General features: G+C 40.4%; 1 protein-coding gene across 13 annotated transcripts in view; it reads left to right on the forward strand.

The window, feature by feature from the left end:
* The window catches only part of runx1t1 (RUNX1 partner transcriptional co-repressor 1), a 136,967-nt gene that overhangs the window by 105,463 nt on the left and 17,953 nt on the right, over positions 1–13,551 (forward strand). For 11 of the 13 annotated variants that reach the window (XM_043688081.1, XM_043688083.1, XM_043688090.1 and 8 more), the window contains exon 10: positions 2,857–3,050. In XM_043688081.1, coding sequence (XP_043544016.1) covers positions 2,857–3,050 — 194 coding nt within the window. The remainder of the gene's footprint in view (positions 1–2,856; positions 3,051–13,551) is intronic. The other 2 variants (XM_043688094.1, XM_043688082.1) reach the window with 1 other exon arrangement.

Raw genomic sequence — 13,551 nt, forward strand, 5'->3', positions numbered from 1 at the left:
TTGATTGAACAGTAAAGATTTGTTATATATTGGCCAGTTGCATGACATCTAAGGTAGTGACTCTCTCTTGTGAGATATTATATAAAAGTGATATTGCACTTTACTACTTTAGCCACATACTCATAAAATCAAAAAAGAATCTGAAGCACTGTTTAAGAAATGCTACACAATTCTTGGAGGACACTGTTTAGCTTCTCCCTGAACAGTCCTGATGGGCTTATCTACAGTATTAATTCACCCTTTCGGGTACTGTCTGTCTCATGCAACACAGACGATTATTATTAAGCTTGAAATCAGAAGTGTCAGTCTCACGATGTAAATCTACATGAAAGAATTATGACAACAATGGAGTGATTCAAATTCATAACAACTGGAACAAATGCTCATTTCATCTCGACATGGGCCACAAATACTCCGCTTCACATGAGGGACAGCAGCAGCTAGATTTTATCACAAGATTTGTCACCATCAATCCCTAAATGCTCCCAAATCTCGGGAACATAGATAATACAAGCACTGTGTTGTCAGTGGGCATTGCATCTCACACAGTAGTAGCTGATCTCTCCCATCTGGGACATCACAGTGGAAAGAATGTCCAACAACTGTGAATGATAATCACATCGCTAATAATTGCTGCCCCTGCAGCTTTCTTTACTATGATGAGCTTTTTTTTTGTCCAATGCTAGCCCACCACAGGATGGGATTGCACTTTAAATTACAGGGGGTTTTGGAAACCTCCTGCTATACGCCTTCTGGTAAGTAACATCCCAGATTCTGGGCTATGCAGTTAGCCCACAGGGAGTTTAGGAAAATAGTCCACGTCAGGATACAGTGTACACCAACAAATTGATGTCATCAACTATACCAACAGACAAGATGGAATCTGTTTCTACATGGATATTTCTGTGCAGTTATGAAATTGATGCAGTGTTACCTGTTTTACTAAATGAATGAATCCCTTTCATTGTACGGATCAACTTAATTTTTTTCAAATATGGTTATCTGGAACTCCCTCGTAGCCTGTCTGTTATTTCTAACTATGAGCTTTTGCGGTTTAAAGCTGCGCCCCATTATCTTTTGTTTCAGCGTTCTTCTGCACAAGGCTCTTGATGCTACTTTTGTCAGACAAAGAAAGATAATTGTCGTGCACTGCATATTTAATTTATTGCACGATGGCCTACGTTTGCATTTCTCTGGTGGCTCATTGAGTATTGTCGCCATCTGGCATGGTACTGAGTTGATAGAGATCAGGAACGTCCCAGGTTCAATCGTCGGTCTCTAGTAGGTTAGCTGATCTCTATTTTGTACAGCTTATTAACACTTGCAAAGAATGCACATTATGGATAAGGTGTAGAAGGGCTCCCAGCGTGTGTATGAATTACTGCAGCAGGATTGGGAGAAACACAAGCAGAGAAAATTCTAAAAAGCAAAACTCTGTAAACTTGATTACTTTCATTATCAAAATATTTATTCTATGACTGCAGGTAATTCATTTGTGTTAGGATGCCCTTTCTCGTGCTTTTTTTATATAATGAGGTCCAGATTCCTGTATAACCAGACTATTTCACATTCGTTTTATTTATCTTGCCATTTCTGAGAAGATGAATAATTTTGTTCATTTATAGTTTGACAATTAATGTGTATGTCTTAAACAAAAATTGGATATTGAATTTTTTTTTTTGGCGTTAGGTGCTGAATCTTAAAATGGTCCAAGTGGTATATTTTAAATTTATGTTGATGTGCTGACTTTTGAAAAATAAACACATTGTAGCATAAGGTTTGCCTGTTTAGAATTGTAGTTTTGAGGAAAAGTTGAATGCTTATTTGTAATTTGCAGGAATTATTCAAGCACATTACTGACATCCCACCAAATCTCTTTACTGATCCCATGTGCCAGTGAGGCTCGAATGGAAATGCATAATTTTAATATAAATTGCCTGATTTGCATAGACAATTAGTCAAGCTACAGTTCTGATCGTAAGCAAAATTGTTTTTCTGTTTTGCCATTGAGTGAGAATTTCAAATCACCTTGAATATTTGCATTAAGATTGACAGAGGTTGGAAGGTGATTTTCTTTTAAAATACACCACACATGTATGTGCAGAATTAAAATGTGTATTTTTAAAATGCTCCACTTTATGTGCAGAAAATCGCATGGGTTTTAAGGCCATTTTTCAGGGTAGACAGGTATGTGCATTGCCTACATTTCTAACTGAAGTGTATATCAAAGTAATATTTCCATATGATATGTGCTAGGAGTATGAAACAGCCCAAATTCAGGTTAATATTAAGTGTAAGTACATACTGCATCTGGCAATCTTATAAAGTTTTTAAGTTGTATTTTAATAAATGATATGAAAGCATACGTACCTTACTAAAGCCACAGTGTGGTGTGCAGCTCACATTGGTAGGTTAATGATAAGCATAGAGAATTTTTTATTCTTATATATTTCCATATCTTCTGCACCAGAGAAGGTATATACTCATGATCAAATAATTTTCACAGTGTTTTATTCCTAAGTCAACAAAATAGCATGAAAAAATATATTAAGCAGATAGTGAAACACTTCCATAAAACATGGCATAATCAGTTCTAATAGGGTGTTAATTTGTGCAATATACCAGCTAATAATTAGTTCTTATTAAATATTACATTAATCATTGTCACTTAGCTTTTGTAAGTGAGGAAATTATAATGGACAAAAGTAATTGGGGAGGAGTGTGCTATCTTTTTGATAATTGCGCCAGTTAATTTTTAATGGAAGATATATTTTGAGTGACTCCCTGTTATTTTGGGGATAACTGGATTGGACAGAATGTGTGAACTTATTAGGCATTTTGTGTTTTTTTTTACAGAAGAGGCTGTGAATGAAGTGAAGCGCCAGGCAATGTCTGAGTTGCAGAAAGCTGTGTCTGAAGCCGAGAGGAAGGCCCATGACATGATTGCTACAGAGAGAGCCAAAATGGAGCGCACTGTGGCAGATGCAAAAAGGCAAGCTGCTGAAGATGCGCTTGCAATTATCAACCAGCAGGAGGATTCCAGTGAGGTAGAATCTCCCGTTACTTCCAATTCTTGTTAGAGAAATCAAATTTAAGTGTGAGGCTGTTCCTGGGTATGTGGGAAAACACCCACATAATAAATCACTCTTCTTTTGACAAACTTCAATCAGAAACACAGTGGGAGTATGAGCGAAGGATTCAAAACTAGGACATTACCTGAATTTACTGGATTCTTGTCTTCCTGTCAGTTGCCTTTCTTCAGAATGAGGTTGCTGACCACCACAACCAAGGCCAATGACATAAGAATGTGCAACAGTATGAGTTTAAAACCTAGGCTGGGGCTTTCTCTTTGTGTCAGAGCAGTGGCTGCTGCAGATAGTAAGCAGGCCTCCATTCAGGAGATGAGAGATTCAGGCCTGCATTTTGCTTTTCCTGTTTTGACTTCTCAATACATTGGAGTGTGATCCTCTGACGTGTAGTCACTTTCTTCTTGTTGGCTATTCCACATGCTCAAAACTGCACAATAAGTCTTGCCATGCTAGTTGAGCCAGTGTATCATTGTAGACATTCAGTTTATGAGGTATGGAAGGAAGCCCAGTCTCGCCAAAGCATTTGTGGTGATGATTCTGTGTAGTCGCAACAAATCAAAAGTGTTGAAAACGGTTAAAGTGGCATTGCCAGGAGCACAGCTTGACATCAATGAAAAACAAAATGGGTGTACAGTCAGACATCTTAATGTATTTTCCAAATCCAACTCAGTCAATTTAAGATGAAGTGCAGTGTCAACCAGGCTGCTGTTCACTTTGAGACAGATTATTGCAACTGATTATAATCACTTTCACCCCCAACGACTTATTGCAAAGTACCAAAGTTTTGAATTCCCTAGTCATTATTTTTGGCATCAGCTTTTACTTTTTTACTGATTCAGTTAATAATGGCCCAAGTGAGCAGGATTGTTTATGACTCTTTTTATTGTATTTTGAATTATTATTATGTTAAATAATTATGTTTATGGGCTGATTATTTTTGAAAGAAGAAAGGGATTGGGATTTCAGAGATGGGTGAAAGCCTGTATAAGCAACCTTTTCCTGTCCTATTTGCACTGAAAATAGATTAGAAATGTATAGTATTTATATTGATTGAATATTGGACAAGTTTCAACTAAATTTTATTTCACTTTATATTGATGTTGGAGAACATTATTTTCATTGAAAATCAAATTTAAATCATTTTGCTGTGGTTTACAGTATTCACTAGAAACCTGAACTGTTGAGGATTAGTGGCATAAAATATGAAGTTATCTTCCTCAAAGTTGCCGATAGCAAAAGTCGTGCAAACTGGCAAATTCAATTGAGAAGCTTCTATTTAAAATAAAATGTTGATAACTACTGCTAAAACCCCTGTCAGTAAGTGTTTTGAAGCTAAGAAGTCAAAAAGCCAGCCATCAGCAACAGCAGGGTGCCCAATAGCTGTTATAGACAGTGCAGGGTCATTAGGTGCTTAGTGAAAATTAACAATTAGAGTTGTGACTCTGGAATGCTAATGAAGGCTTCTTGTAGTGACTGGAGAATAGTTATCTTCTTTATATTAGCGTTTAATATGTAGCATATGATTCTTAAGCAAAAGACCTTAAAATATCAACAGCCTAAATGCAGGAGTGAAGAAAATTGGTGCTTTATGCATCTTGCAGCAATTACTCCAACTCAGTATTTACGCAATGTTTACATGTTAAAATGGTTGTGGAATCAGATAAATTAAAACCAAATGTTGGAGATGTTTTGAATCATTACAGTAGGCTAAATTTTAGGAGGTTGAGATCATTTCCCTCACTGTATACTGTTTAATGTCTGTGCAGGCAGAGAGTTTTTAATCTCGTTCTCACACTGAAGAAGAAAAAAGTCTCAAAATTTGAAATCAAAACAGGTTTTGCTCTTAATACACACCATCAACATCTGAAAAAGAAAGGGCAGAACTGTTCATTGATTGCAAGTTTTAGTTCATCTTTCAAGGTGAAGATGACAGTGTTGTTATTCATAGGTGTTAAGGGGCATAGGAGGCTCTACTGCCAATAGGCTAGTGTTGTGATCCAATCCAGACTGCCAAATTGATGTTATGATCTGGCCAGGGAAATGTAACTTTTTATTTAGAAGTAAACAAAATGTTTGATTCCAGTTATTTATTATGAGAATAAAACAGTAAGGTTCCATAGGTTTGAACAAACAACAACAAACTTTACGACGTAAGACTAGAACAGTACTACAATCCACTATATGTATTCTTTGTATTCTTGCATCTTATTAGAATTTATATGAAGAAATACTGTGGTTGAAGATGCCACAGGGCACAACAAATAACATTTATGGTCCAGACAGATCCCATAGATTTCTCAGCAGCCCCCAAGTTCTACATCTCTTCAAGCTTTAACAAAGGATTTCAGTTTCTTCTCCTTTAAAGACCTAGTTTTGGATCCACTTCAAAAGCTGCTCTGAACTGCCTCAACCATGTTCCAGCAGTGCACTCTCCTGATGGAACTGAGCTCCCCTGAATTCTAGGAACAGAATTCCAGTACCTACTTCCAATCATAATTTCAGTTTGTCCATTGACAGACAGCTGGCTTCACCAAGCTGATACTGCCCCCTAGTTTCTCCAAACGTGCTGTGTCTGGGATACCTTCACCGTTGTTCTCAGCTGCACTAAATTATTATTGGTTTCCTCCGAGTTCCCAGTGTTCCTTGGGCTTTTCCTGAAGCCGTGCTCCAACATTTAAGTGTATCTCCTGGCACCCTGAATTTCTCCCAATTCCTAAAAGTGGTGCCTCTTTGGGGTGGGGATTCTCTCATCGCTCCTAAGTATCTTACTGGCACATAGCCCAAACTTGGCAACTTTCTTCCCTGACTAACTCTATCCCACAATCTAAAGTTTTCAATTCAAACTGTTCTGAGCGACCTACTGAAAACATTTAATCAAGCCCCACTCTGTTTCTGGAGAGCAAATGTTTATCAGATTGATTCATGGAATGGTAGGACTAATGTTTGAGAAGCAGTTGAGTCAGTTAGGATTGTATTCACCTGGAGTTCAGAAGAATGAACGGTGAGGGGGGAGAGGGGGAGTCTCATAGAAATCTATACAATTCTAACAGGACTGGACAGGTTAGATGCAGGAAGGATGTTCCCGATGGCAGGGAATGTGCAGAGCTGAAAGTCTCAGTCTAAAGATACACGGTGGAACATTTAGGACTGTGATGTGGAGATATTTCATCACACAGAGTGGTGAGTGTGTGGAACTCACTACCATGGAAAATAGATGAGGCCAAAACAATGAATGTTTTCAAGAAGGAGGCAGATAGCTCTTGTGGCTAATGGGATCAAGGAATATGGCGGGGGGAGGGGGGTGGGTGAGTGCAGGGACACGGGCAAGGTTAAGGTATTGAGCTTGGTGATCAGCCATGATCATAATGAATGGCAGAGCAGGCTCGCTGAGTTGAATAGCCTAATCTTGCTCCTAACTTTATGTTTTAAGGCAGTATTGAATATTACTAATAATTTGGAAAAACCCAACGTAACAACCCCTGGAACGGACTGTTCCTCCACATTAGGATGGTGCAAATGGGTACCTTTTGGGCGAGTTGTTACTTGAGATTTACTCTTCTTACAATTTGCTTTCACAGAAAGCCCATCAACTTTATTTTTATATGGTTATGCCAGGTGCAATGATCCTGGTTGACCTTTTCTGAGAATGCTAAGTCAATATCAAAACTACTCAGCAAATTATTCAGAGGTGTCTTTGTAGCTCTTTGTTTAGCTACCATGAGAATGCACTCTCGAACCAAGGTCACTGTAGAAGATTTGCTTTGGTAGGAGAGTGTCAGGCATTCTAAGTTACATGACAAGACCAGTTTAGTTGTGACAATCTCACTATAGTGTGTGTTCTTGCCATTCCAGCTTGGATGTATGGCTCCGTGTCGGGTATTTTGCCTTTTCATCTGATCTTCAGCAACTTCCATTGATAACTCAAGTGAAAGTAGATACACTTCTTGGGATGACACAGAAACATGGTCCAAGTCTCTCATGTATAGAACAGAGAAAGAAGGACCATTGCTCTATAGACTTCAGTGTGGTAGAATTGACATTAAAATTGGTGGGAAGGCAAGTGGTGAGGACATAACAAGTCTGCAGAAGGATAGAGGCATGTTAAACAATCATAGAATCTTTACAGTGTGGAAGCAAGCCATTCAGCCCATTGAGTCCACTCCAACCATCCAAAGAACAACCCACCTAGATCATAACCCTGTCCCTGTAACCCTGCATTTACCATGGCTTACCCATCTAACCTACTCACCCCTGGGCACAATGGGCAATTTAGCATTGCCACATTAAGAAGTAAACTGCACACATTTCTATGACTCCGGAGCCTGTAGGTGAAACAAGTGAGGGCTAGAAATTGTTGTAATGGTTTCATATTTAGTAATTATTGTGGACTTGGGTTTGAAGGATTGTGGAGATGGCAGAATTGTGTTTTCTTTCAAGTTAATGAAAAGTCACGTTGGAGCTTGTTTTGTTAACATGGCATATCTTGAGAACCCACGTGTTTCCACATAATTGCAGGTCTTGGTTATTTAAACTCAATAAAGGAAAAAACACCCAGAATCATAGAATCTCTGCAGTGTGGAAGCAGGCCATTTGACCCATTGAGTCCACATCCCACCCAGACCCACCTCCAACCCTATCCACGTAACCCTGCATTTCCCATGGCTAATCTGCTTAAGCTATATGCCTCTGGACAGTTTAACATGACCAATCCACCTAACATGCATCTGTTTGGACTGTGGGAGGAAACCAGAGCACCTGGAGGAAACCCACGCAGACACTGGGAGAAGGTGGCCAGTCGTCTGAGGGTGGAATTGAACCCAGGTTTCTGGCGCTGTAAGGCAGCAGTGCTAACCACTGCGCCAACGTGCTGCTCCAAGTGGGAAAGATGTTGGCAGATGAAATTTAATGTGGGAAAATGAGAAGTTAAACATTTTAGCAGGAAGAAGAGAGGAGGAGAATATTATTTAAATGGAGAAAGACTGCAGAAAGCTACAGAACAGTGCATTTGAAAGTCCTTCATCCACAAATCACAGAAAGCTAGCATCCAGGTTCAGCAGGTAATAAGGAAGCCAGTTGAATGCTGGCCTTTAATTCAAAAGGAGCGAAGTGTAAATGTAGGCAGGCTTTGCTAAAACTATATGAAGCACTCGTCAGTCCACAGCTGGAATACTGTGAACAGATTTGGGCCCCTTATCTAAGGAAAGATATACTGGTATAGGAGGCAGTCCAGAGAACGTTTACTAGGCTACTATCCAGTATTAAAGGTCTGTCTTAGGAGGAGAGATTGTGAAGATTGAGTCTATACTCATTGGAATTTTAAAGAACGACAGGCGCTCTTATTAAAATATATGAAATCCTTAGACTTGACAGGGTCTATGTGTCCTCTTGAGAGTCTAGGATGAGAGAGCATAATCTCAGAACAAGGGGTCACATATTTAATACAAAGATGAGATGTTTTGTCTCTGAGGCTAATGAATATGTGGAATTCTTTACTGCAAAAGCCTATCAAGGCTGGGTCATTAAGTATATTGAAGGCTGAGATAGACAAGTTTTTTTAATCAGTAAGGGAATTATGGGTTATAGAATAAAAGCAGGAGAGTTGAGTCGGGAGTTATCAGATCAGCCATGATCTCTGAATAGTAGAGCAAACTTGCTACGCTGACTGCTCTTGTATCAGATCATCATATAGACAGCCTTTCTCCTCTTCAGTACCATTCTGATGTTCAGCATTTTCCAGCAGCTCCACTCGGTTTGGCAGTCCTTGCACATGCCCCTTCATCAATGTAGACAGCTTAGGAGAGTGCCCGATAACAAGGAGTACAGAAAAGATGAGTGAGGAGAATAATAATGTGGGAAACTGGGGTCAGAGAAGGTAGGAAGGGGAGATGTTTCCAATGGACTGGAAAGTAACAACAATAAACCCTCTGTTCAAGAAGGAAAGGAGCCAGGAAATTATGTTCGACATCTATCATGGGAAAGGTGTTAGAATTCATTCTTAATGAGATTATATCTGTGATGGAGAAACTCAAATAATCAGAAGGGTCAGAATGGCTATATCAAAGGGTAATCATGTTTAACAATTTATTGGTATTACTAGCCATTTGGATACAGAACTGGTTCAATGCCAGAAGACAGATGGTGATGGTGGTAGTGGTGGAGAGTTGTTTTTCAGACTGAAGGCCTGTGACCAGTGGAGTGTGACAAGTATTGGTGCTAGGTCCACTGTTTTTCATCATTTATATAAATGATTTAGATGTGAAGATAGGAGGTATAGTTAGTACATTTGCAGATGACGCCAAAATTGGAGGTGTAGTAGACAGCGAAGAAAGTGATCTCAGAGTACAATGAGATCTTGATCAAATGGGCCAATGGACCGAGGAGTGGCAGATGCTTTTTAATTTAGATAAATGTGAGGTGCTGCATTTTGTAAAGGCAAATCAGGGCAGGACTTATACACTTAATGGCAAGGTCCTGGGGAGTGTTGTTGAACAAAGAGACCTTGGAGTGCAGGTTCATAGCTCCTTGAAAATGGAGTCGCAGGTAGATAGGATAGTGAAGAAGTCATTTGGTATGCTTTCCTTTATTGGTCAGCACATTGAGTATAGGAATTGGGAGGTCATGTTGCGGCTGTACAGGACATTGGTTAGGCCACATTTAGAATATTGTCTGCAATTCTGGTCTCCTTCCTAATGGAAGGATGTTGTGAAACTTGAAAGGGTTCAGAAAAGATTTACAAGAATGTTGCCAGGGTTGGAGGATTTGAGCTTTAGGCTGAGGCTGAATAGGCTGGGGCTGTTATCCCTGGAGTGTTAGAAACTGAGAGGTGACCTTATAGAGGTTTATAAAATCATGAGGGGCATGGATAGGGTAAATAGACAGGTCTTTTCCCTGGGGTGGAGGAGTCCAGAGTGAGAGGGCATAGGTTTAGAGTGAGAGGGGAAAGATTTAAAAGGGATCTAAGGGGCAATCTTTTCATGCAAAGGGTGGTGCATGTATGGAATGAGCTGCCAGAAGAAGTGGTGGAAGCTGATACAATTACAACATTTAAAAGGGTTCTGGATGGGCATATGAATAGGAAGAGTTTAGTGGGATATGGTCCAAGTGCTGGCAAATGAGACTAGATTTATTTTGGATATCTGGTCAGCATGGACGAGTTAGACCGAAGGGTCTGTTTCCGTGCTGTATATCTCTATTACTCAATTTGGCAGAATAACATGCACTATGGACAAAGAAAAACTTCTGGACAAAATACATTTGGATTTCAGGAAGGTATTTGATAAGGTTGCATATCCGAGGACATTGTAGAAGACAAACACTCCTGGTGTAGGGGATAATACATTATCATCACTGACAGGAACAGTCTGATTACAGGATGTATGTGTGGAAACAAAGAGGAGAGAAAAGCTGGGAATTACAGACCAGTTAGCCTAACATCAGTCGTGCAGAAAATGTTAGTCTGTTATACAAGATGTGATAACAATGGGAAAACATTTGTAGGATTGGACAAAGCCAAATGGATTAATGAAAGGCAAAGCTGAAAAATGTGTTGCTGGAAAGCGCAGCAGGTCAGGCAGCATCCAAGGAGCAGGAGAATCGACGTTTCGGGCATAAGCCCTTCTTCAGGAATGAGGAGGAACCCTCCAACCATAACGGATGAATGCAGATTTCTCCAGCTTCCTCATTTCCCCTCCTCCCACCTTATCTCAGTCCCAGCCCTTGGACTCAGCACCGCCTTCTTGACGTGCAATCTTCTTCCCGACCTCTCCGCCCCCACCCCCTCTCCGGTCTATCACCCTCACCTTAACCTCCTTCCACCTATCGCATTCCCAACGCCCCTCCCCAAAGTCCCTCCTTCCTACCTTTTATCTTAGCCTGCTTGGCACACCCTCCTCATTCCTGAAGAAGGGCTTATGCCCGAAACGTCGATTCTCCTGCTCCTTGGATGCTGCCTGACCTGCTGCGCTTTTCCAGCAACACATCTTTCAGCTGCCTGAAATCTTTCCCCTCTCACTCTAAACCTGTCTGATCTCCAGCATCTGCAGTCCTCACTTTCTCCTAATGAAAGGCAAATTATGCTTCAGAAATCTACTTTTTAAGGATGTCAAATTCATAGAATAGATAAGGGGGAAACTGTGGAAAAGGTGTATTTGGATTTTCAGAAGGCATTTGATAGGATCCCTCATAAAAGCTTAATGGGCAAAGTTAAAGCATATGGGGGAGGAGGCAAGTTATCAGTGTGGATTGAAGATTGTTTCCTGTCCACTAATAAGTGAATGGTAGGCAGTGACTTGTGGGGTATTGGAAGAATCGGAGCTTGGATCCCAATTATTCCCTATATTTTATATATGTGACTTAGCTGAGGGAACCAAGTGCAGTATTTCCAGGTTTTCTGTTGACACAAAACTGGGCAAGATTGAGAGTTGTGAGCAAGATGTGAGGAGGCTTCAAGGTAATTTGCACAAGCTGTGTCAGTGGGCACACAGTTATCAGATGCAGTACAATGTGGCTAAATGTGAAGTTATGCATTTTGGTGTGAGAACAAAAAAGCCACTGAAGTATTTAAATGGTGATAGATTGGCAAATGTTAATATACAAAGGGATCTGGGTGTCCTTCTGCATCAGTCAGTGAAAATAAACAGGCAGGTGCAGCAAGCAGTCAGAAAAGTAAAAACGTGTATTGGTTTTGATTCCAAGAGGTTTTGAGTTCAGACGTAAGGATGTCTTGCAATAGTTACATAAGACTTCAGTAAGACCACACCTGGAGTATTGCTTATAGTTTTAGCTTACCTACCTAAGAAAGGATATACACGGCATTGAGTGAAGCAGAGGTTGACTAAGCTGATACTGGGGATGACAGGGCTGTCCTATTAGGAGAGATTGGTTTGAATGTGGCTGTTCACTAGAAAGATGGGAGGGATTTGATTGAAACATATAAAATTGAAACAGAAAATTCTAACAGGGCTGGACAGAGAAGATTCAGGGAGGTTGTCTTTCCTGGTGGAGAGTATAGAACTAGGGGAGCAGTCTCAGGATAAAGGTTGACTATTTAAGACTGAAGTGAGGAAAGATCTCTTCATTTAAAGGGTATTGGAATTTTCTACCACAGAAGGCAGTGGAGGCCAAGTCACTGAACATGTTCTAAAAGAGGAAAATAATTTTTTAGATTTTAAAGGCAACAAGGGACATGTGGCATTGAAGGAAAGCATAAGTCAAGATTTTATTGAATAGCAGAGCAGGCTTGAAGGACAAAATGGCTGCCTCCAGCTTGTCTCTAGAATCACATGGAGGCCAGACCAGGTGAGGATGGCAGAGTTCCTTCCCTGAAGGACATTGGTGAACCGGATGGATTTTTCCCAACGATAGACAATGGCTCCATGGTCACCATTAGACTCTGAATTCCAGATTTGTTTTTTTTATTTAATTCAAATTTTAACATCTGCTGTGGTGAGATTTGAACCTGGGTCCTCACAGCATTAGCTGAGTTTCTGGATTTATTGTCTAGTGTTAATACCACTAAGCCAATATTGCCAAATTAGAGACATTCTAGCTTGTTAAATACCACTATTCACCACGTTAATTTAGGGTGTAGGTTTGCTCGCTGAGCTGTAGGCTTGATATCCAGACATTTCATTACCTGGCTAGGTAACATCATCAGTGGCGACCTCCAAGTGAAGCGAAGCTATCGTCAAGTGAAGCGAAGCTATCGTCTCCTGCTTTCTATTTATATCTTTCTCCTAGATGGGATTCCTGGGGTTTGTGGTGATGTCATTTCCTGTTCGTATTCAGAGGGGTTGATAGATGGCATCTAGATCTATGCGTTTGTTTATGGCATTGTGGTTGGAGTGCCAGGCCTCTAGGAATTCTCTGGCATGTCTTTGCTTAGCCTGTCCCAGGATTGATGTGTTGTCCCAGTCGAAATGATGGGTTTTTTTCATCCGTGTGTAGGGCTACGAGGGAGAGAGGGTCGTGTCTTTTTGTGGCTAGCTGGTGTTCGTGTATCCTGGTGGCTAACTTTCTTCCTGTTTGTTTGTGGCAGTCCTTGCATGGAATTTTGTAGATGACGTTGGTTTTGTCCATGGGTTGTACTGGGTCTTTTAAGTTTGTTAGTTTTTGTTTGAGAGTGTTGGTGGGTTTGTGTGCTACTAGGATTCCGAGGGGTCTTAGTAGTCTGGCTGTCATTTCTGAAACTTAGAGGAAATAGAGGAAGATTAAACAATGATCTCATTCGACGTAACAGCACTGTTCACCTCCATCAACATTGACCTGGCAAAGGAAACACTTACCAGACTTTTACAAGAGACCATCACACACAACCCAACCACCATCAATCACATTAACAACGAAAACATCATGAAGCTAGTGGACCTGTGCCTCACCACCCACTTCACCTTCAACAATATAATCTACAAACAAGCCAACGATACACCAATGGGATCTCCGCTATCAGGATTCATAGCAGAAG

This window comes from Chiloscyllium plagiosum, chromosome 4 (genome assembly GCF_004010195.1).
Source record: "Chiloscyllium plagiosum isolate BGI_BamShark_2017 chromosome 4, ASM401019v2, whole genome shotgun sequence".
In the NCBI taxonomy this organism is placed as follows: domain Eukaryota; kingdom Metazoa; phylum Chordata; class Chondrichthyes; order Orectolobiformes; family Hemiscylliidae; genus Chiloscyllium; species Chiloscyllium plagiosum.